Source organism: Grampus griseus (assembly GCF_964374135.1).
Source record: "Grampus griseus genome assembly, chromosome: 9".
Lineage (NCBI taxonomy): Eukaryota > Metazoa > Chordata > Mammalia > Artiodactyla > Delphinidae > Grampus > Grampus griseus.
The window spans coordinates 55,516,279-55,539,479 of record NC_139003.1 but is presented as its reverse complement, the minus strand read 5'-3'; the positions used below and the strand labels follow the sequence as shown (position 1 = coordinate 55,539,479).

The 23,201-nt window shown below is 36.4% G+C and overlaps 1 protein-coding gene across 4 annotated transcripts in view; it reads right to left on the bottom strand.

The window, feature by feature from the left end:
• The window catches only part of ANKIB1 (ankyrin repeat and IBR domain containing 1), a 158,868-nt gene that overhangs the window by 84,713 nt on the left and 50,954 nt on the right, over positions 1-23,201 (bottom strand). For all 4 annotated transcript variants that reach the window (XM_082662378.1, XM_082662381.1, XM_082662380.1 and 1 more), the window contains one exon: positions 3,094-3,371. In XM_082662378.1, the coding sequence (XP_082518504.1) occupies positions 3,094-3,281 (188 nt within the window). In that variant the 5' untranslated portion in view covers positions 3,282-3,371. The remainder of the gene's footprint in view (positions 1-3,093; positions 3,372-23,201) is intronic.

The window sequence follows — 23,201 nt, the reverse complement described above, 5'->3', positions numbered from 1 at the left end:
GGGATTTATCCCAGGGATGCAAGGATTCTTCAGTACACGCAAATCAATCAATGTGATACACCATATTAACAAACTGAAGAAGAAAAACCATATGATCATCTCAATAGATGCAGAAAAAACTTTTGACAAAATTCAACACCCATTTATGATAAAAACTCTCCAGAGAGTGGGCATAGAGGGAATCTACCTCAACATAATAAAGGCCATATACGACAAATCCACAGCAAACATCATTCTCAATGGTGAAAAACTGAAAGCATTTCCTCTAAGATCAGGAACAAGATAAGGATGTCCACTCTCACCACTATTATTCAACATAGTTTTAGAAGTCCTAGTGATGGCAATCAGAGAAGAAAAAGAAATAAAAGGAATACAAATTGGAAAAGAAGAAGTAAAACTGTCACTGTTTGCAGATGACATGATACTATGCATAGAGAATCCTGAAAATGCCACCAGAAAACTACTAGAGCTAATCAATGAATTTGGTAAAGTTGCAGGATACAAAATTAATGCACAGAAATCTCTTGCATTAGTATACACTAATGATGAAAAATCTGAAAGAGAAATTACGGAAACACTCCCATTTACCATTACAACAAAAAGAATAAAATACCGAGAAATAAACCTACCTAGGGAGACAAAAGACCTGTATGCAGAAAACTATAAGACACTGATGAAAGAAATTTAAGATGATACCAACAGATGGAGAGATATACCATGTTCTTGGATTGAAAGAATCAACATTGTGAAGATAACTATACTTCCCAAAGCAATCTACAGATTCAATGCAATCCCTATCAAATTACCAATGGCATTTTTTACAGAACTAGAACAAAAAATCTTAAAATTTGTATGGAGACACAAAAGACCCCGAATAGCCAAAGCAGTCTTGAGGGAAAAAAACGGAGCTGGAGGAATGAGACTCTCTGACTTCAGACTATACTACAAAGCTACAGTAATCAAGACAATATGGTTCTGGCACAAAAACAGAAACATAGATCAATGGAACAAGATAGAAAGCCCAGAGATAAACCCACGCACCTATGGTCAACTAATCTATGACAAAGGAGGCAAGGATATACAATGGAGAAAAGACAGTTTCTTCAATAAGTGGTACTGGGAAAACTGGACAGCTACATGTAAAAGAATGAAATTAGAACACTCCCTAACACCATACACAAAAATAAACTCAAAATGGATTAGTGACCTAAATGTAAGACCAGACACTATAAAACTCTTAGAGGAAAACATAAGAAGAACACTCTTTGACACAAATCACAGCAAGTTCTTTATTGATCCACCTCCTAGAGTAATGGAAATAAAAACAAAACAAACAAAAAAGAAAATAGCAAGGCCTCAATGTGTTTGCCATTATTTTATTAGTACAATATGTTAGTGTCATTAACATAGGGAAGACCCAGTTTTGGAAGAAAAAGTATAACAATATGAGTTGGAGGTGGCTTCTAAGTGGGTATTTTACAAGAAATGAAAATAAAAGATAAATGCAAAAAGGAGAGGTTATAGAAATACCTGTTTTTAAGTCAAAAAATACCTATTTTAGGGGATTCCCTGGTGGCGCAGTGGCTGAGAGTCCGCCTGCCGATGCAAGGGACGCGGGTTCGTGCCCCGGTCTGGGAGGATCCCACGTGCCGCGGAGCCGCTGGGCCTGTGAACCGTGGCCGCTGGGCCTGCGCGTCCGGAGCCTGTGCTCCGCAGCGGGAGAGGCCACAACGGTGAGAGGCCCGCGTATCGCAAAAAAAAAAAAAAAAAAAAAAGAGAAATACCTATTTTATTTTCAAGAGGTTACAAAAATAACTACTTGATAGTCATAGGCCTGGAAAACGTAAATTATTTATGGAATTTTTGTCATTCACAAATCCTGATCACAAAGATATTTCCTGTGCCATGATTTTATGATATTTCTACTTACTTTGTGTAAGATACTATGCTAGATGCTAGAAGTATTAAGAAGGTCCTTTAAAAAAGCTGTACTTTAGGCAGGCAAAGAGAAGATACACAAAATTATAAAATACAATGACATAGTATATACCAAACAAGTAATACAAACAAACAAAAAAGAATCATAGAAGTTCAAAAAAGACTAAAGTTCCTATGGGTTGTGACAGGCTAAGAAGATAGATAAAGTGTGCCTAGGACCTTGAAGGAAGGCTAAAATTTAGGTAAGAAAGAGAAAGCTGAGAGGAGTGGGATACTCCTGGCAGAAAGAGCACAATGAACATGGCAGACAACACACATGGCATGATTCAGGGATACCAAAAAGAGCAGCTTATTTTGAACGACAAATTTGTATAAAAAGAAATAGAGAAAGGACTGGAAAGTTTTTTGTCAAGTTCTAAAGTGCTCAGGATACTGGTTGAAGAATTATATTTCACTGCATAAGCAAAGAAGTGTTTCTTTGTCTCCTAGCATCAGACTTCCATAACTGAATAATCTACTTCTAAAGACTAAATTTGTTTTGGAATTACTTTTCTATCCTTTGCTTCTTTCATCTTATAAGCTACCAAACACCATGTAATTAGGAAGAATCTTCACATATTTGCTGCCACTAATGCTTTCTTGTTGAAGAGATTTTTTTTAAGTTTCTTAGTATTTTCAGTTCCAAGGAAATGGTTTGCTTTTAGAAAAGTTTTTTCAAGTAACTGAACCCCATTAGAAGAAGAAAACTCAAATCTGATCATGAATAGGTAAGGTAAACACATTAGTTTTTCAACTTAAATTGCCTAGGGCACAATTCCCTGCAATTTTTTGAGTTGATAAGTACTTTTCTAGAATTGAAATGTTGTAAATTAAAAACTACACTATTATAAAAAGTTCATACTATGAAACATACTGAGGATCAAAATGTATTTACAGTAAAAATAATATGTGAACTAACCTCACTACTGAAACCTTTGGTCTAATTTAGGCATAATAAAAAATCATACTTAATAATTTATGCATATTCAATTCTACAAAGTTTAATTCACTATAATACCACATAACATGCACACATGTATGCATATATTTTCTAAAGATCAGGTTTTTTCTTTCCTTTCTCTAACTTGTTATCAATTGCTTTACAGTAATACTTACCCTAATATTCTATTCATTCCATGTCTAGCAGCATAGTGTAATGGCGTATTGTGCTGGTAGGGCTCCCCGTAAGATGTATTTGGATCAAGGGATTCTTTTAGCTGAGGGTTGTTTTCATATATTTGGCAGGCCAGGTTTTCATCACCATTGATGAGTGCTTTACGGAATTTGGTGGTTGTATTTCCCATGTTTTGTTTTGTTTTTTTCTGATAGGTAGTGGCACTTTTTCCTTCCCCCTTCAGCCACTTCTTGAATGCTTCTACAACATGTTTCACATTCTAATGGAGGAAAAAATTATTAAATTAGATTGTGAAAAACTAATTATGAAGCAGTATCCTAAAGAAACAGTATCATAATTAGGAACACTAATAAAATCTAGGAAGCATATGTAAGGGAACAAATTATACTAAATTTACCAAATTTATCTTAATAGGCAAAAAGTCTCAAACTTTTAATGTTACCCCAATTAACTTGTTAAACTATAACATTTTTCCACACAGAAACTGTTAAGGTTTCACAGGCTGCACTTTATACTATAAAAGTTACCTACATATATGTACTTTTCAATTTTCTCCTTCACATAGGCAGGAAATGAGCTTGATTAAATCTATGGATGAATACACTTAAATCCCTGTATAAATTATATATAAATCTGACTCAGCCAATTTGTAGGATAGTGAAAAATGTAGGAAATCTTCCTCATATAAGAACTCCAGAGAAGCAAGAAGAATTACAATCCTGCAGCCTATGGGAAAAAAAGCACATTCACAGAAAGATAGACAAAATGAAAAGGCAGAGGGCTATGTACCAGATGAAAGAACAAGATAAAACCCCACAAAAACAACTAAATGAAGTGGAGACAGGCAACCTTCCAGAAAAAGAATTCAGAATAATGATAGTGAAGGTCATCCAGGACCACAGAAAAAGAATGGAGGCAAAGATCGAGAAGATGCAAGAAATGTTTAACAAAGACCTAGAAGAATTAAAGAACAGAGAAACAGAGATGAATAATACAATAACTGTGAAAACTACACTACAAGGAATCAATAGCAGAATAACTGAGGCAGAACAATGGATAAGTGACCTGGAAGACAGAATGGTGGAATTCACTGCTGCAGACAAGAATGAAGAAAAAATGAAAAGAAAGGAAGACAGCCTAACAGACCTATGGGACAACATTAAATGCAGTAACATTCGCATTATAGGGCTACCACAAGGAGAAGAGAGAGAGAAAGGACCAGAGAAAATATTTGGAGAGATTTTAGTCAAAAACTTCCCTAACATGGGAAAGGAAATAGCCACCCAAGTCCAGGAAGTGCAGAGAGTTCCATACAGGATAAACCCAAGGAGAAACACGCCGAGACACACAGTAATCAAACTGGCAAAAATTAAAGACAAAGAAAGATTATTAAAAGCAGCAAGGGAAAAATGACAAATAACATACAAGGGAACTCCCATAAGATTAACAGCTGATTTCTCAGCAGAAACTCTACAAGCCAGAAGGGAGTGGCATGATACACTTAAAGTGATGAAAGGGAAGAACCTACAACAAAGATTACTCTACCAGGCAAGGATCTCATTCAGATGTGATGGAGAAATCAAAAGCTTTACAGGCAAGCAAAAGCTAACAGAATTCAGCCCCACCAAACCAGCTCTACAACAAATGCTAAAGGAATTTCTCTGAGTGGGAAACACAAGAGAAGAAAAGGAACTACAAAAACAAACCCAAAACAATTAAGAAAATGGTCATAGGAACATACATATCGATATTTACCTTAAACGTGAATGGATTAAATGCTCCAACCAAAAGACACAGGCTTGCTGAATGGATATAAAAACAAGACGCATTTATATGCTGTCTACAAGAGACCCACTTCAGACATAGGGACACATTCAGACTGAAAGTGAGGGGATGGAAAAAGATATTCCATGCAAATGGAAATCAAAAGAAAGTTGGAGTGCCTATACTCATATCAGATAAAATAGACTTTAAAATAAAGAATGTTACAAGAGATAAGGAAGGACACTACATAATGATCAGGGGATCAATCCAAGAAGAAGATATAACAATTATAAATATAGATGCACCCAACATAGGAGCACCTCAATACGTAAGGCAACTGCTAACAGCTCTAAAAGACGAAATCGACAGTAACATGATAACAGTGGGGAAGTTTAACACCTCACTTACACCAATGGACAGATCATTGAAAATGAAAATAAATAAGAAAACACAAGCTTTAAATGACACAATAGACCAGACAGATTTAACTGATATTTATAGGACATTCCATCCAAAAACAGCAGATTACACTTTCTTCTCAAGTGCGCATGGATCATTCTCCAGGATAGATCACAACTGGGGCCACAAATCAAGCCTCAGTAAATTTAAGAAACTTGAAATCATATCAAGCATCTTTTCTGACCACAACGCTATGAGATCAGAAATGAATTACAGGGAAGAAAACGTAAAAAACGTAAACGCATGGAGGCTAAGCAATATATTACTAAATAACCAAGAGATCACTGAAGAAATCAAAGAGTAAATCAAAAAATACCTAGAGGCAAATGACAATGAAAACACGATGATCCAAAACCTATAGGATGCAGCAAAAGCAGTTCTAAGAGGGAAGTCTATAACTATACAAGCCTACCTCAAGAAACAAGTAAAATCTCAAATAAACAACCTAACTTTACACCTAAAGGAACTAGATAAAGAAGAACAAACAAAACCCAAAGTTAGCAGAAGGAAAGAAATCATAAAGATCAGAGCAGAAATAAATGAAACAGAAACAAAGAAAACAATAGCAAAGATCAATAAAACTAAAAGCTGGTGCTTTGAAAAGATAAACAAAATTGATAAACCATTAGCCAGACTCATCAAGAAAAAGAGAGAGAGGACTGAAGTCAATAAAATTAGAAATGAAAAAGGAGAAGTTAAAACAGACACTGCAGAAATACAAAGCATCCTAAAGACTACCACAAGCAACTCTATGCCAATAAAATGGACAACCTGGAAGAAATGGACAAATTTTTACAAAGGTATAACCTTCCAAGACTGAACCAGAAAGAAACAGAAAATATGAAGAGACCAATCACAAGTAATGAAATTGAAACTGTGATTAAAAATCTTGCAGCAAACAAAAGTACAGGACCAGACGGCTTCACAGGTGAATTCTATCAAACATTTAGAGAAGAGCTAACACCCATCCTTCTCAAACTCTTCCAAAAAACTGCAGAGGAAGGAACACTCCCAAACTCATTCTATGAGGCCACCATCACCTTGATACCAAAACCAGACAAAGATACTACAAAAAAAGAATTACAGACCAATGTCACTGACGAATATAGATGCAAAAATGCTCAAGAAAATACTAGCAAACAGAATTCAACAACACGTTAAAAGGATCATACACCATGATCAAGTGGGATTTATCCCAGGGATGCAAGGATTCTTCAATATATGCAAATCAATCAATGAGATAAAACATATTAACAAATTGAAGAATAAAACCATATGATCATCTCAATAGACGTAGAAAAAGCTTTTGACAAAATTCTACACCAGCTGATGGTAAAAACTCTCCAGACAGTGGGCATAGAGGGAACTTACCTCAACATAATAAAGGCCATATATGACAAACCCACAGCAAACATCATTCTCAAAGGTGAAAAACTGAAAGCATTTCCTCTAAGATCAGGAACAAGACAAAGATGTCTACTTTTGCCACTATTATTCAACATAGTTTTGGAAGTCCTAGCCACAGCAATCAGAAAAGAAAAGAAATAAAAGGAATACAAATTGGAAAAGAAGAAGTAAAACTGTCACTGTTTGCAGATGACATGATACTATACATAGAGAGTCCTGAAAATGCCACCAGTAAACTACTAGAGCTAATCAATGAATTTGGTAAAGTTGCAGGATACAAAATTAATGCACAGAAATCTCTTGCATTCATATACACTAATGATGAAAAATCTGAAAGAGAAATTAAGGAAACACTCCCGTTTACCATTGCAACAAAAAGAATAAACTACCTAGGAATAAACTTACCTAGGGAGACAAAAGACCTGTATGCAGAAAACTATAAGACACTGATGAAAGAAATTAAAGATGATACCAACAGATGGAGATATATACCACGTTCTTGGATTGGAAGAATCAATGAAAATGACTATACTACCCAAAGTAATCTAGAGGTTCAACGAAATCCCTATCAAATTACCAATGGCATTTTTTACAGAACTAGAACTAAAAACCTTAAAATTTGTATGGAGACATAAAAGACCCTGAACAGCCAAAACAGTCTTGAGGGAAAAAAACGCAGCTGGAGGAATCAGACTCCCTGACTTCAGAGTATACTACAAAGCTACAGTAATCAAGACAATATGGTACTGGTACAAAAACAGAAACATAGATCAATGGAACAAGATAGGAAGCCCAGAGATAAACCCATGCACCTATGGTCAACTAATTTATGACAAAGGAGGCAAGGATATACAATGGAGAAAGGACAGTCTCTTCAATAAGTGGTGCTGGGAAAAGTGGACAGCTACATATAAAAGAATGAAATTAGAACACTCCCTAACACCGTACACAAAAATAAACTCAAAATGGATTAGAGACCTAAATGTAAGACCAGACACTATAAAACTCTTAGAGGAAAACATAGGAAGAACACTGTTTGATGTAAATCAGAGCAAGATCTTTTTTGATCCACCTTGTAGAGTAATGGAAATAAAAACAAAAATAAACAAATGGGGCCTAATGAAACTTCAAGGCTTTTGCACCGCAAAGGAAACCATAAACAAGACGAAAAGACAACCCTCAGAATGGGAGAAAATATTTGCAAACGAATCATTCAACAAAGGATTAATCTCCAAAATATATAAACAGCTCATGCAGCTCAATATTAAAAAAACAAGCAACCCAATCCAAAAATGGGCAGAAGACCTAAATAGACATTTCTCCAAAGAAGATATACACATGGCCAAGAAGCACATGAAAAGCTGCTCAACATCACTAATTATTATAGAAATGCAAATCAAAACCACAATGAGGTATCACCTCACACCAGTTAGAATGGGCATCATCAGAAAATCTACAAACAACAAATGCTGGAGAGGGTGTGGAGAAAAGGGAACCCTCTTGCACTGTTGGTGGGAATGTATATTGATACAGCCACTATGGAGAACAGTATGGATGTTCCTTAAAAAACTAAAAATAGAATTACCATACGATCCACCAATCCTACTACTGGGCATATACCCAGAGAAAACTGTAATTCAAAAAGACACATGCACCACAATGTTCATTGCAGCACTATTTACAATAGCCAGGTCATGGAAGCAACCTAAATGCCCATCGAAAGACGAATGGTTAAAGATGTGGTACATATATATAATGGAATATTACTCAGCCATATAAAGGAATGAAACTGGGTCATTTGTTGAGACGTGGATGGATTTAGAGTGTCTTACAGAGTGAAGTAAGTCAGAAAGAGAAAAACAAATATCATATATTAACACATATATGTGGAACCTAGAAAAATGGTACAGATGAACTGGTTTGCAGGGCAGAAATTGAGACACAGATACAGAGAACAAACATATGGACACCAAGTGGGGAAAGCAGCAGGGGGATGGGGGTGGTGGTCTGATGAATCGGGCGATTGGGATTGTCATGTATACACTGATGTGTATAAAACTGATGACTAATAAGAACCTGCTGTATAAAAAAATAAATAAAATTAAATTTAAAAATTAAAAAAAAAGGAACCCCAGAATGTGTTAAATTACAGTAAAGGAAAAGTGAAACTGCTCAGTACTTATTTATAAGAGCCTCAGAGAAAAGATTTTTAAAATGTAAATATATAGTAGGACTACAAAACTCACAGCAAACGAATACAAGTGATTATAACTAATTATACACAGAACTATGGAAACAGTGATTATTCTACCACAATACTATTAAACTTATTTCCTTCTACTGTAAGTAATTCAAAACAAGGTTGAGAACATGAAATGTTTATGCCTACTATGTTTGGAAAGAGGTTATGATAAAGATCATACGGGTATTTACTAACTGAAGCAATGTGAGGTCGGTGGGGGAAGAAGGACATGGAAACAATCATTGAACTTGGAGTCTGAAATCTCGTATTTACCTACACTAGCTGTGTAATTGTAATTACCCTCCAAAAGCCTCAGATTCCTATGTGTACAGTAAAAGAAAACAAACATTTCTTAAGGACGACAGTAAGGATTATTAAGAAACTTTAAGTAGCTACCACAGCCCTTGGCTAATGTGCTTAATAAATGCTAGTTTTGTTCCATTTCAATAAATGTTTCTGAATCTACTCTTGAACCATTATCAAAATTAATGACAATGGAAACAGCTTATGCAAAGGCAGGTATGAAATAAAAGGCTTATTCAATTGGTGAGTATGGTGGAGTTTAGGGTCTCTTGGGCTGTACTAACAGGAGATAAAACTGAAGATAGGTTGGGGTCAGACTAAGAAATGTATACTTTAAGTTGTAAAGAACAGATAATTAAAGCCTTTTATGCAGGGCAGTTATATGCTTTAGAATATTAGCTATTGTGACACTGTAGAAGATAGACTAGAGGCAGAAACACTTAGAGGCAGAATACAAAAGTCTATCACGTTACCCAATTAACTCGCTGGCAGGCTAGACATTAAAACATAGCTTTAAAAAAAAAAGTTGAAAATAATATGTACTTGTTCAACACAAGTGTTGCACAGGGTTGCAACAGTTTCAACAGAATACAATTTAAAGGACCAAAAAACAGATGAGTTGTTTTTGAAGCTTCCTATAAAACGGAAGCTCTCAACCTTGGCTGTACATTTAATAACCTGGAAAACTTCAAAGAATCCCATTGTCCAGGCTATAACTCAGACCAATGAAATAAGAATCTCTTAGGGGGTGGTCACAAGCACTGGTATTTAAGCTCTTTGGGTGATTTCAATGTGCATACACCACCGTTTAAAAAGCTCCTGGATCCCTCTAGCTAAATGGTCACATCAGAGTATGGAGATGAAGGTGAGCAGGCAAGGTAAGACATCTGCTAAGCCTGTTTTAGAGATAGGCGTTAACTACCTATTTAAGACAGCAGCACATTTTCTGGTTCATATCTATACTTAATGAGGTCATTACTTGGGTCTTTTAAGGGTTCTTTGTTATTGATTTCTCACTTTAAATATGCAAATACAATGCATAGTAGAGACTTTTGACAATATGGATAAAGAAAAAGGACAAAGAACTCATAGTCTATTTACTAACCACTGGTAGCATTTGATAAGTACTCATCCTATTTATAACGTATGTAAATATGTTTGTATACATATGTACAGTATAAATATTTATATACATAAATTAGATCATACTACATAATTATAAATTTTTTATTTAATTTTTCAGAGGGCTGCTGAATCTTTAATCTAAACTACTACTCCTTTATCATCTCGAATATTGAATGAGGAGCAAATCCCTTCTACACTCTATGCTTATCACAATATACTACAACCACTTTGGGGATTTTCTTAGCAACAGCCTAGATTTTATTTTTTACTTTTGTTTTTCATAGAACCTAGGAGCCTTGTGTTTATTCTCAGTGAAATCATCTGTACTTTTGTTGCACTGCCTTAAGCATTTTACGGGTTTATTATTCTTAATGAGAACTCTAGTTTATTATATGAATATATTTTAATCTATAACCAAATATAAAGGATATCATGTGGGTTCTAAAGGGTCTTTCCTAAGGATTTGGATACTTTCACTTGTTTTGGTCTTATCTTTCATCTCTGATAGAATGTAGCTCAAATTATGAACATTGTTAGAGTATTGGATTAGATTGATAACATGATTTCCTTGATTTACATTAATCCTTTAGTGAAATGTTCTGTAAGAAAATAATTTCTACCCAAGATGTGAAAAAAGAAACATCTAAGAAGGCAATAATATCTTGGGATGGTTACTTATAATATTAAGATACTTAAAAAATCAATAAAACTCTAAATGTGCATTAAATATGACTGTCACATGTTGAAAAGCATAATGGTATCTAGAAACTTTTTTGTGGTTCTCAGTTATTTTCAAGTCTGTTTCATTTTTAAAATATGAGTGTAATAGTCCTGAAAGGTGCCAGGAAAGGCATTAAAACATTCACAGCTCCATTCCCTCTCAGATTTATTCTCACAAGTCTTGCCTAGAATTTGCCAGATGTGTCCTTTCACTTTTTCATAGCCACAGCTAGCACAGCCTGAAGTGACTGTTCCCTCTTTGTTTGAATCAAACACTTCAAACTCCAAGATAAATCTATGTATAGAGCTTTATGAAGCAAATGACAGACTATCAAAGAGGCAAAAATAATTCATTATTCTGGGCTTCTAAAATCTAGGCAAAGTCTCAACATCTTTGACTAGCAAAGTACAGCACTTGATAAGTATCTAATGAAAAAGTAAGAAAAATGTAACTTGTCAACAGACTCCAGAAAACTTTCCCTAATTTCCTGAATAACTTTTAATGTGAAGGGCTCTATAATTTTTACTTTAAATCTTTGTCTCTCAACCTGTCCATTCATAGGTTAATAATCTACATCAAAAACTCAAGTGCACTTAAATTAATAAACTACTCCCAGGAATCTTTTATAGAAGATGAAGTTCTTCAGAAATAAATAACCAACTCCTAATGTAATTTATCATTTTCCACAAAAGTAAATTACTTTTAAAGTCATTATTATGCACTGAAGGTTGATCTCAACAAAATTATTGGCTCCCACTTTGTTTAACTGGTATTAAAGATAGCCTTTAGAAATATGATGTCAAACTGGTGAGTCTACTGAGGAATCTTACATCTACTTGTAAAGTTACTTACTGTAGCAGCTGGTCTCTATGCACCTCTGCCCCCCTAACATATGCCCCTTGATGTTAACCCTATTACTATAAAAGATTTAAAAATTTTAAGCCATATTATAGTTTATTATAAACAAAAACCTCTCTTTGAGTGCAAACATGAATTAACACAATTGGAGGTATAGTTTAAATGTCACATATACTATTGAAGTGTTAGCTTATATCCACAAAAAAAAATAAAACAGAATAACAAAAACAATTTAAACTTATTGTAACAAGAAAACTGAAATGTTATAAAAGTATTGATTTTTCATTAATTATAATGCATAGAATCATAGAAACAGAAACGACATTTAAATCATCCCAGCCTATCTTTCCAAATTTAATACTAAAAGATTTTGAACATTCATGGCTTGTTGTTTGCCTTCATCATTATATTTTGGGAAATCTACTTTATTCCTCTTGTTGAAGTTGAATGCTTCAGTAGGACTGAAATTTATATTACTGAATGTACACTCAGTTCACAGCACCTCTAAACAATGTATGGTTTAGTGCAGGTGTCAGCAAACTTTTTCTGTAAAAGGCCAGATAGGAAATATTAAAATATTTACTTAGTGAATCATTTGTCTTCAATGAGCCATATGATCTCTGTCATAACTACTCAACTCTGCTGCTGCAGCTTGAACGCTATAGGCAACATGTAATAGTAGAATGGGTGTGGTTGTGTTCTAATAAATTTTGTTTACAAAAATAAGACCTAGGATTGAGCCGACGGGATGTAGTTCGCCAACCCCTGATTTGGTGGAAGGAACACAGTGTAGTAGAACAATCTGGGCTGGAATCCCACATCTACTACTCCTTAGTGCTAACACAAATCATTTAACCTCTCTGTACCTCAATTTTTTCATCTGTAAAAAAGGGATAAGGCCACCTACCTTGCAGAATTGTCATGATTATCTAGGTAAAGTATGTAATACAGTGCATAGCAGGTACTCAATAAACTTTATCTCCCTTCTCCTATCAGGATCTGCAAGCCATTGGAAAAGAGTTAGTCGCTGCCTTTAAAGAACTCAATACTCATTCTTTTCAAAGGACAGTGACACCTTAAGAAAAATGTCACCAACTCCATGTTCTACACCAGGAAAATATATAACTGGTAGTCTAGACTTCATCATTTATTAGGTGTCTGACCTCTGGCAAGTTAAAAACTATATATTTTTTCAACAGTCTTCTGAACCAAAGTTAATTCCACTTTCGCTATTTTTCTAGGTCACTACCATTATTAACAAAGGTCTCTTCAATGTAATTGCCCTTATAAATATTAAGTGAAAGGGACATAGAATTGAGTACAAAGCTGGAGCAGGAGACAGAATCTCACACTGGAGGTATATGGAAAACACACACACACACACACACACACACACACACACACACACACACTCACACACACACCCCTATCTAAGGCAAGGAGCAAGAGGTCTTAGTCCAAAATGTTGCTAAAAATGAAGTATGGTTAAGAGATTTGGGGATTAGCTTGCCTAATTGCATATTAAATTGAAGTCAAGTGTGGCTTTAATCTTGGTGGCTTCCTGCAAGAAGTTCATGAACATCCATATTCTACAGGAAAATTTATGAGTATTAGAGAATACTACAAAAATGATCTGAGCTAAGAAAAGTCTTTTAACAAAGAAAGGAAATTCCCTGTAATATGCATTCCAGAAATAAAATTCACTTTGCTGTTTTTACAATACCTTAATATGGCAGTATTCAAAATAAAATGGCTACACAAACACAAAAATATAATCATGACAATACTAGAAAACTCACTGTGGCAGTTTGGCTGCCTGAGGTTTCTGAGCCACCAAGGAAACAGATAATCCAACAAATTCTGGCTGCTATTGGATACCTTTTATATCTATATAGCTTTCACAGTGTGGAAAAGGATGCTGCAGTTAGTAAAGAAAGAAATGAAAATAGCTGCAAAGGGCAGCAACTGACTGCCTCTTTTTGCCAAACTAGCAGATGAACACTGAAAATAGCTAGCATGAGGTCCACAAGTGGAAAACAGTCCAAACATGGGATGCAACCACCGTATGAAACATCACTCTTAATCTTCTATTTCCTATTAAAACATAATTATCTGCAATGATCATAAGACTCAGAACTCTCCACTAGTAAAATTTTCAAATAGTTAAAATTTTTCTTAGGCAATATTCAGCTTTCATACACTGGTCTTTACAACTACTCAAAATGTTATGTGTTATACTTTAATTCCTTAACAACTGCTTTTCATACTTTGAATTCAGAATTTCATACAGAACTGGAAATTAACATTTCAGCCTCTAATGCTATGGTGGTGTCAGCAAAGAGTTTAATTTCAGCAACTTTGGCATATCTGGTTATTCAGCAGTGTCTGCCTTCATAATTTTTGAATACTATATTGTCCTTACTTCATAAATAATAAGTAAAAATGTTAAATTGGAAGTGTTTTATCTTGGTATTAGGAAGTCAAAGTCTTAAAGTCGATGCAGTTGAGAAAAAGATGAAATTACTTATGCCTCAAACTGAGGCTCCCTAAACTTAAATCAACTCTACATTCAATTGAAAAATAAAGATAAAAAAGACACACCACTTATAAAAGGTTAGAAATTTGTATACAAATATTCTTTTAAGAGATAATAATCAGGAGGCGGAAACAAGAAGGCGGAGTAGGACTTGAGCTCACCTCATCTCATGAAAACACTAAAATCACAACTAATTGCTGAAGCATCGGGAAAAAAAAGGCTGGAACCTACCTAAAAAGATATTCTACTTCCAAACACAAAGAAGCCACAATGAGATGGTAGGAGGGGCATTTTCGCAATATAATCAAATCGTGACCCATAAACCGGAAAATAACTGCATCACAGGGGTTCTCCTACAGTAGAACCTATGTCAGGCTCCCCAGCCCGGGGGTGTGGCATCAGAAGGAGGAGCCCCAGAGCATTTGGCTTTGATGGCCAGCAGGAGTTGAGTACAGGAGCTCCACAGGACTGGGGGAAACATAGAGACTCTACTCTTAGAGGGCGTACACAAGGATTCACATGCACTGGGACCCAGGGCAAAGCAGTGACTCCATAGAAGCCTCGGCCAGGCCTACCTGTGTGTCTTGGAGGGTCTCCTGGGGAGGTGTGGAGTCGGCTGTAGCTCACTGGGGGGACAAGGACACTTGTGGCAGAGGCCCAAGGGAATATATACTGCTGTGAGCTCTACTGAAGGTCGGCATTTTGGCACCAAGACCTGGCCCCACGCAACAGCCTGCATGCAGGCTCCAGTGGTGGAACACCTCAGGCCAAACAACCAACGTGGTGGAAATAGAGCCCCACCCATCAGCAGATAGGCTGCCTAAAGTCATCCTGAGTCCGCAGCTGCCTCTAAACGCACAACTTGACACAGCCCTGCCCACCAGAGGGACAGGACCCAGCTCCAACTGCCAGGGGGCAGGCACAAGTCCCTCCCACAAGGAGGGCTGCACAAGCCTCTGAACCAACCTCACCCAAGAGAGGGTAGATGCCAGAAGCAAGAGGAACTACAATCCTGCAGCCTGTGGAACGTAGACCACAAATACATAACGTTAGACAAAATGAGATGGCAGAGAAAGATGTTCCAGACCAAGAACAATATAAAACCCCAGAAGTACTAAGTGAAGTGAAGATAGGCAATCTACCTGAAAGTAAACTCAGAGTAATGACAGCAAAGATGATCCAAGATCTAGGAAAAAGAATGGAGGCACAGACTGAGAAAATACAAGAAATGTTTAACAAAGAATTATAAAGAACAACTAAATAGAGTCGAACAATACAGTAACCGAAATAAAAAACACACTAGGGGCTTCCCTGGTGGCGCAGTGGTTGAGAGTCCGCCTGCCGATGTAGGGGACACGGGTTCGTGCCCCAGTCCGGGAGGATCCCACATGCCGCGGAGCGGCTGGGCCCGTGAGCTGTGGCCGCTGAGCCTGTGCGTCCGGAGCCTGTGCTCCGCAATGGGAGAGGCCACAACGGTGAGAGGCCCGCGTACTGGAAAAAAAAAAAAAAAAAACACACTAGAAGGAATCAATTGAATAAATGAGGCAGAAGAATGAACAAGTGAGCTGGAAGACAGATTGGTGGAAATCACTGATGTGGAGCAGAATAAAGAAAAAAGATCGAAAACAAATGAGGACAGTCTAAGGGACCTGTGGGACAACATTAAAAGCACCAACATTCGCACTATATAGGTCCCCAAAGGAAAAGAGACAGAGAAAGGGCCTAAGAAAATATTTAAAGAGATAACAGCCAAAAACATTCCTAACATGGGAATGGACACTCACTCAAGTCCAGGAAGCGCAGAGTCCCATACAGGATAAACCCAAGGAGGACCACGCCGAGACACATATTAATCAAGTTGTTAAAAATTAAAGACAAAGCAAAAATATTAAAAGCAACAAGGGAAAAGCAACAAATAACTTACAAAGAAATCCCCATATGGTAATCAGCTGATTTTTCAGCAGACACTCTGCAGGCAGGCATGGAGTGATATGATATATTTAAAGTGATGAAAGGGAAAAACCTACAACCAAGAATATGCTACCCAGAGAGGCTCTCATTCAGATTTGACAGAGAAAGCAAAAGCTTTACAGACAAGCAAAAGCAGAGAGAATTTAGCACCACCAAACCAGCTTTACAACAAATGCTAAAGGAACTTCCTAGGCCAGGGGTCCCCAACCCCAAGTCCATGGACAGATACCGGGCGGCGGCCTGTTAGGAACCAGGCCGCACAGCAGGAGATGAGGGGTGGGCGAGCAAGCAAAGCTTCATCTGCCACTCCCCATCGCTCACATTACCACCTGAAACACTGCTTGCGTTACCACCTGAACCAGGCCCCTCATCGCCCACATTACCGCCTGAACCATCTCCCCTCCCCCATCCGTCGAAAAACTGTCTTCCACAAAACTGGTCCCTGGTGCCAAAAAGGTTGGGGACTGCTGCTCTAGGCAGAAAAGGTCACAACTAAAAACAAGAAAGAGACACATGGGCAAGTTCATGCGTACAGGCAAACATACAGTAAAGATAGGAAATCACCCACACACAAATATGATATCCAAACCAGCAATGCAATCATGAGGACTGTACAAATGCAGGATATTGGAAATATACTGGCAATTAAGAGACCAGCAACTTAAAACAATCTTGTACATATACAGACTACTATATCAAAAAGAAAAGATCAATGAAACTAAAAGCTGGTTCTTAAAGAAGATAAACAGAATTGATAAACCTTTAGCCAGACTCATCAAGAAAAAAGGGAGAGGGACTTTCCTGGCGGTCCAGTGGTTAAGATTCTGCACTTCCACTCCATGGGGCTCGGGTTCGATACCAGGTCAGGGAAGTAAGATTCCACATGCTGTGTGATGGGGCCAAAAAAATTTTAAAAATAAATAAAAATAAAATAAAATAAATGTTTTAAAAAGGGGGAGGGCTCAAATCAATAAAATTAGAAAAGAAAAAGAAGTTACAATGGACACCACAGAAATACAAAGGAATATAAGAGACTACTACAAATCAACTATACACCAATAAAATGGACAACCTAGAGGGAAATGGACAAATTCTTAGAAAGGTACAATCTTCCAAGACTGAACCAGGAAGAAATAGAAAATATGAACAGACCAATCACAAGCACTGAAATTGAAACTGTGGTTTAAAAACTTCCAACAAAAAAAAGTCCAGGACCAGATGGCTTCACAGGCGAATTCTATAAAACATTTAGAGAAGAGCTAACACCTATCCTTCTCAAGCTCTTCCAAAAAATTGCTGAGGAAGGAACACTCCCAAACTCATTCTATGAGGCCACCATCACCCTGATACCAAAACCAAAGATATCACAAAAAAAGAAAATACAGGTCATTATCGCTGATGAACATGGATGCAATAATCCTCAACAAAATACTAGCAAACCAAAACCAACAATACATTAAAAGGATCATACACCATGATCTGGCAGATATATCTCAGGGATGTTTGGATTTTTCAGTATCTGCAAATCAATCAATGTAATATACCACATTAACAACTGAAAAATAAAAACCATGTGATCACCTCATTGGATGCAGAAAAAGCTTTTGACAAAATTCAACACCCATTTATAATTAAAAAAACTCTCCAGAAAGTGGGCACAGAGGGAACCTACCTCAAAAAAAAAAAGGCAATATATATGACAAACCCACAGCTAACATCATACTCAATGATAAAAGCTGAAAGCATTTCCTCTAAGATCAGGAACAAGACAAGGTTGCCCACTCTTGCCACTTTTATTCAACATAATTTCGGAAGTCCTAGCCATGGCAATCAGAGAAGAAAAAGAAATAGAAGGAATCCAAATTGGAAAAGAAGAAGTAAAACTGTCACTGTTTGCAGAAGACATGATACAATACATAGAAAATTCTAAAGAGACTACCAGAAAACTACTAGAGCTTATCAATGAATCTGGTAAAGTTGCAGGATGCAAAATTAATACATAGAAACCTCTTGCATTTCTGTACACTAACAATGAAAGAACAGAAAGAGAACTTAAGGAAACAATCCCACTTACCATTGCATCAAAAAGAATAAAATACCTAGGAATACATATACATAAGAAGACAGAAGATGTCTACTCTGAAAACTATAAGCTGCTGATGAAAGAAATCAAAGATACACAAACAGATGAAAAGACATATGATGTTCTTGGACTGGAAGAATCAACATTGTCAAAATGACTATAATATCCAAGGTAATCTACAGATTCAATGCAATCTCTATTAAATTACCAGTGGCATTTTTCACAGAACTAGAAGAAAAAAATTTTAAATGTGTATGGAACCACAAAAGACCCCAAATAGCCAAAGCAATCCTCAGAAAGAAAAACAGAGCTGGAGGAATCAGGCTCCCTGACTACGGACTATAACACAAAGGTGCAGTGATCAAAACAGTATGGTACTGGCACAAAAACAGAAATATACATCAATGGAACAGGACAGAAAGCCCAGAAATAAACCCACGCACCTACAGTCAATTAATCTATGACAAAGGAGACGAGAATATACAATGGAGAAAAAACATCGTTCTCAAAGGTGAAAAACTGAAACCATTTCCACTAAGATCAGGAACAAGAGAATGTTGCTCACTCTTATGACTATTATTCAACATAGTTTTGGAAGTTTTAGCCACAGCAGTGAGAAGAAAAAGAAATAAAAGGAAACCAAATTGGAAAAGAAGTAAAGCTGTCACTGTTTGCAGATGACATGATACTACACATAGAGAATCCTAAAGATGCCATCAGAAAATACAATGGAGAAAAGACAGTCTCTTCAATAAGTGGTACTGGGAAAACTGGACAGCTACATGTAAAAGAATGAAATTAGAACACTCCCTAACATCATACACAAAAATGAACTCAAAATGGATTATAGAGACCTAAATGTAAGACTGGACACTATAAAACTCTAGAGGAAAACATAGGAAGAACACTCTTTGACATAAATCACAGCAAGATCTTTTTTGATCTGCCTTCTAGAGTAATGGAAATAAAAACAAAACTAAACAAATGGGACCTAATGAAATTTAAAAGCTTTTGCACAGAAAAGGAAACCATAAACATGACAAAAAGACAACCCTCAAAATGGGAGAAAATATTTGCATATGAATCAATGGACAGAGGATTAACCTCCAAAATACATAAACAGCTCATGTAGCTCAATATTAGAAAAATAACCCAATCCAAAAATGGGCAGGAGACCTAAATAGACATTTCTCCAAAGAAGACATACAGATGGCCAAGAAGCACATGAAAAGCTGCTCAACATCACTAATTATTTGAGAAATGCAAATCAAAACCTCAATGAGGTATCACCTCACACCAGTTAGAATGGGCATCATTAGAAAATCTACAAACAACAAATGCTAGAAAGGGTGTGGAGAAAAGGGAACCCTCTTGCACTGTTGGTGGGAATGTAAATTGATACAGCCACTACGGAGAACAGTATAGATGTTCCTTAAAAAACTAAAAATAGAATTACCATATGACTCAGCAATCCCACTGCTGGGCATATACCCAGAGAAAACCATAATTCAAAAAGACATGCACCCCAATGTTCATTGCAGCATTATTTACAATAGCCAGGTCATGGAAGCAACCTAAATGCCCATCGGCAGACGAATGGATAAAGAAGATGTGGTACATATATACAATGGAATATTACTCAGACATAAAAAGGAATGAAATTGGGTCACTTGTAGAGACATAGATACATCCAGAGATGTATGAAAGAGAAAGAGAAAAACAAATATCGTATATTAACACATATATGTAGAACCTAGAAAAATGGTACAGATGAATTAGTTTGCAGGGCAGAAATTGAGACACAGATGTAGAGAACAAACGTATGGACACCAAGGGGGGAAAGCGGAGGGTGGTGGTGGTGTTGTGATGAATTGGGAGATTGGGATTGACATGTATACACCAACGTGTATAAAATGGATGACTAATAAGAACCTGCTGTATAAAAAAATAAATAAAATTAAATTTTAAAAAAAGTCTACAATGAATGCTGAAGAGGGTGTGCAGAAAAGGGAGACATCCTACACTGGTGTTGGGAATGTAAACTGGTACAGCCACTGTGGAGAACAGTATGGAGGTTCCTTAAAAAACTAAAAACAGAACTACCATATGATCCAGTCATCCCACTTCTGAGCATATATTCAGAGAAAACGCTGTTCAAAAATATACATGCACCTCAATGTTTATTGCAGCACTATTTACAATAGCCAAGACATGGAAGCAACCTAAATGTCCAATGACAGAAATGGATAAAGAAGATGTGGTACACATATACAATGGAATATTACTCAGCCATCAAGAAGAATGAAATAATACCATCTGCAGCAACATGGATGGACCTAGAGATTATCATACCAAGTGAAGTAAGTCAGGCAGAGAAAGTATCTATGATATCACTTATATGTGGAATCTAAACAAATGATAGAAATGAACTTATTTACAAAACAGAAACAGACTCACAGACTTTGAAAACAAACTTATGTTTACCAAAGGGGAAAAGTTGGGGGGGGAGATAAATTAGGAGTTTGGGATTAACAGATACACAATACTACATATAAAATAGATAATAAACAAGCACCTACTGTATAGCACAGGGAACTCTACTCAATATTGTAATAACCTATATGGGAAAGGAACCTGAAAAAGAATGGATATATGTATAACTGAACCACTTCGCTGTACACCTGACACTATCACAACATTGTAAATCAATTATACCCCAATATCAAATAAAAATTAAATTAAGAAAGGTTGACATCAACAGACTAAAAAAAAAACAAACTCACATGATCATACCAATAGATGCAGAAAAAGCATTCGACAAAATCCAACACCCATTCATGATTTTGAAAACTCTAGATAAAGAAGGAATAGAGGGGGACTATCTCAACTTGATAAAGAGGTAACATCAAACTTAAAGGTGAGAAACCCGAAGCTTTTCCACTAAGAACAGATACAAGGCAAGGATGACCCTCTCACTATTCCTTTTCAATATCACACTGGAGGTTATAGACAATGCAATAAGATGACAAAAGGAAACAAATACTATACAGATTGGGAAGGAAAAAGTAAAACTGCCTTTGTTTGTAGATGACATGATCATCTATGCAGAAAGTCCAAAAGAATGGACAAAAACTGAACAGTGATACTTCATTGCTCTGCAATACAAGTGAAATTGTAAGTAAAAACACAATACTATATACATAACCATCTAAAAAACGAAATGCTTAGGTATAAATCTAACAAAATATATGCAAGATCTATATTAAAAAAAACTACAAAACTCTGATGAATGAAATCAAGGAAGAACTTAAAAACAGTGAGATATTCCCCATTCATAGATAGGAAAGCTCAGTATTGTCAAGATGTCAATTATTCCCAAATTGATCTACAGACTCAATATAATCCCAATCAAAATTCCAGCAAGTTACTTTGTGAATATTGACAAACTGATTCTACAGCTTCTCTGGAGAGAAAATAGACCCAAAATAGTCAACACAATACTGAAGCAGAAGAACAAAGTTGAAAGATTAATGCTACCCGATTTGAAGACTTCCTGTAAAGCTAGAATAATCAAGACAGTGTGGTACTGGTGAAAGAATAGACAAATATGTCAACAAAACAGAACAGAAAGCCCAGAAACAGACCCACATAAATAAGTTAAATGATCTTTGACAAGGAGCAAAGGCAATACAATGGAGCAAAAATAGTCTCTTCAACATATGGTGTTGGAATAACTAGACATCCACATGCAAAAAAAAAACCCCACGGGGACTTCCCTCGCGTCCCAGTGGTTAAGACTCCATGCTCCCAACGCAGGGGGCCCGGGTTTGATCCCTGGTTGGGGAACTAGATCCTGTGTGCCACAACTAAAAGACCCCACATGCCACAATGAAGACTCCGCATTCGGCAACGAAGATCCTGCGTGCCATGACTAAGACTCAGTGCAGCTAGCTAGCTAGCTAAATAAACAAATAAATAAATAAATAAAATAATAAAAGAAAAAGAACCCCCCCCCACAAATCTAGAACCTTGCACCCTTCACAAAAATTAACTCAAACTGGATCACAGAGCTAAATTTAATTAACTCAAAATGGATTACAGAGCTAAATTTAAACTCAAAAACATAAAACTTCCAGAAGATAACAGGATAAAACCTAGATGATGTTGGGGATAGCAATGACTTTTTAGATGCAACATCAAAGGCATGAGCCATGAAAGAAATAATGGATAAGCAAGAGTTCATTAAAATGAAAACCTTCTGCTCTGTGAAAAGCAACATCAAGAAAATGAGAAGACAAGCCAGACTGGGAGAAAATATCTGCAGAAGACACACAATTGTTATCCTAAATACACAAAGAACTCTTAAAACTCAACAATAAAAACAATCTGATTTTTAAAATGGGCTAAAGATCTTAACAGCCACCTCACCAAAGAAGATATACAGGTGGCAGATGAGTACATTTATATTCCACATCATATGTCATGAGGGAATACAAATTAGAATGAGATACATACCTATTAGAATGGCCAAAATCTGGAACACTGACAACATCAAAGGCTGACAAGGATACAGAACAAGAGGAACTCTCATTCATTACTGGTGGGAATGCAAAATGGTAC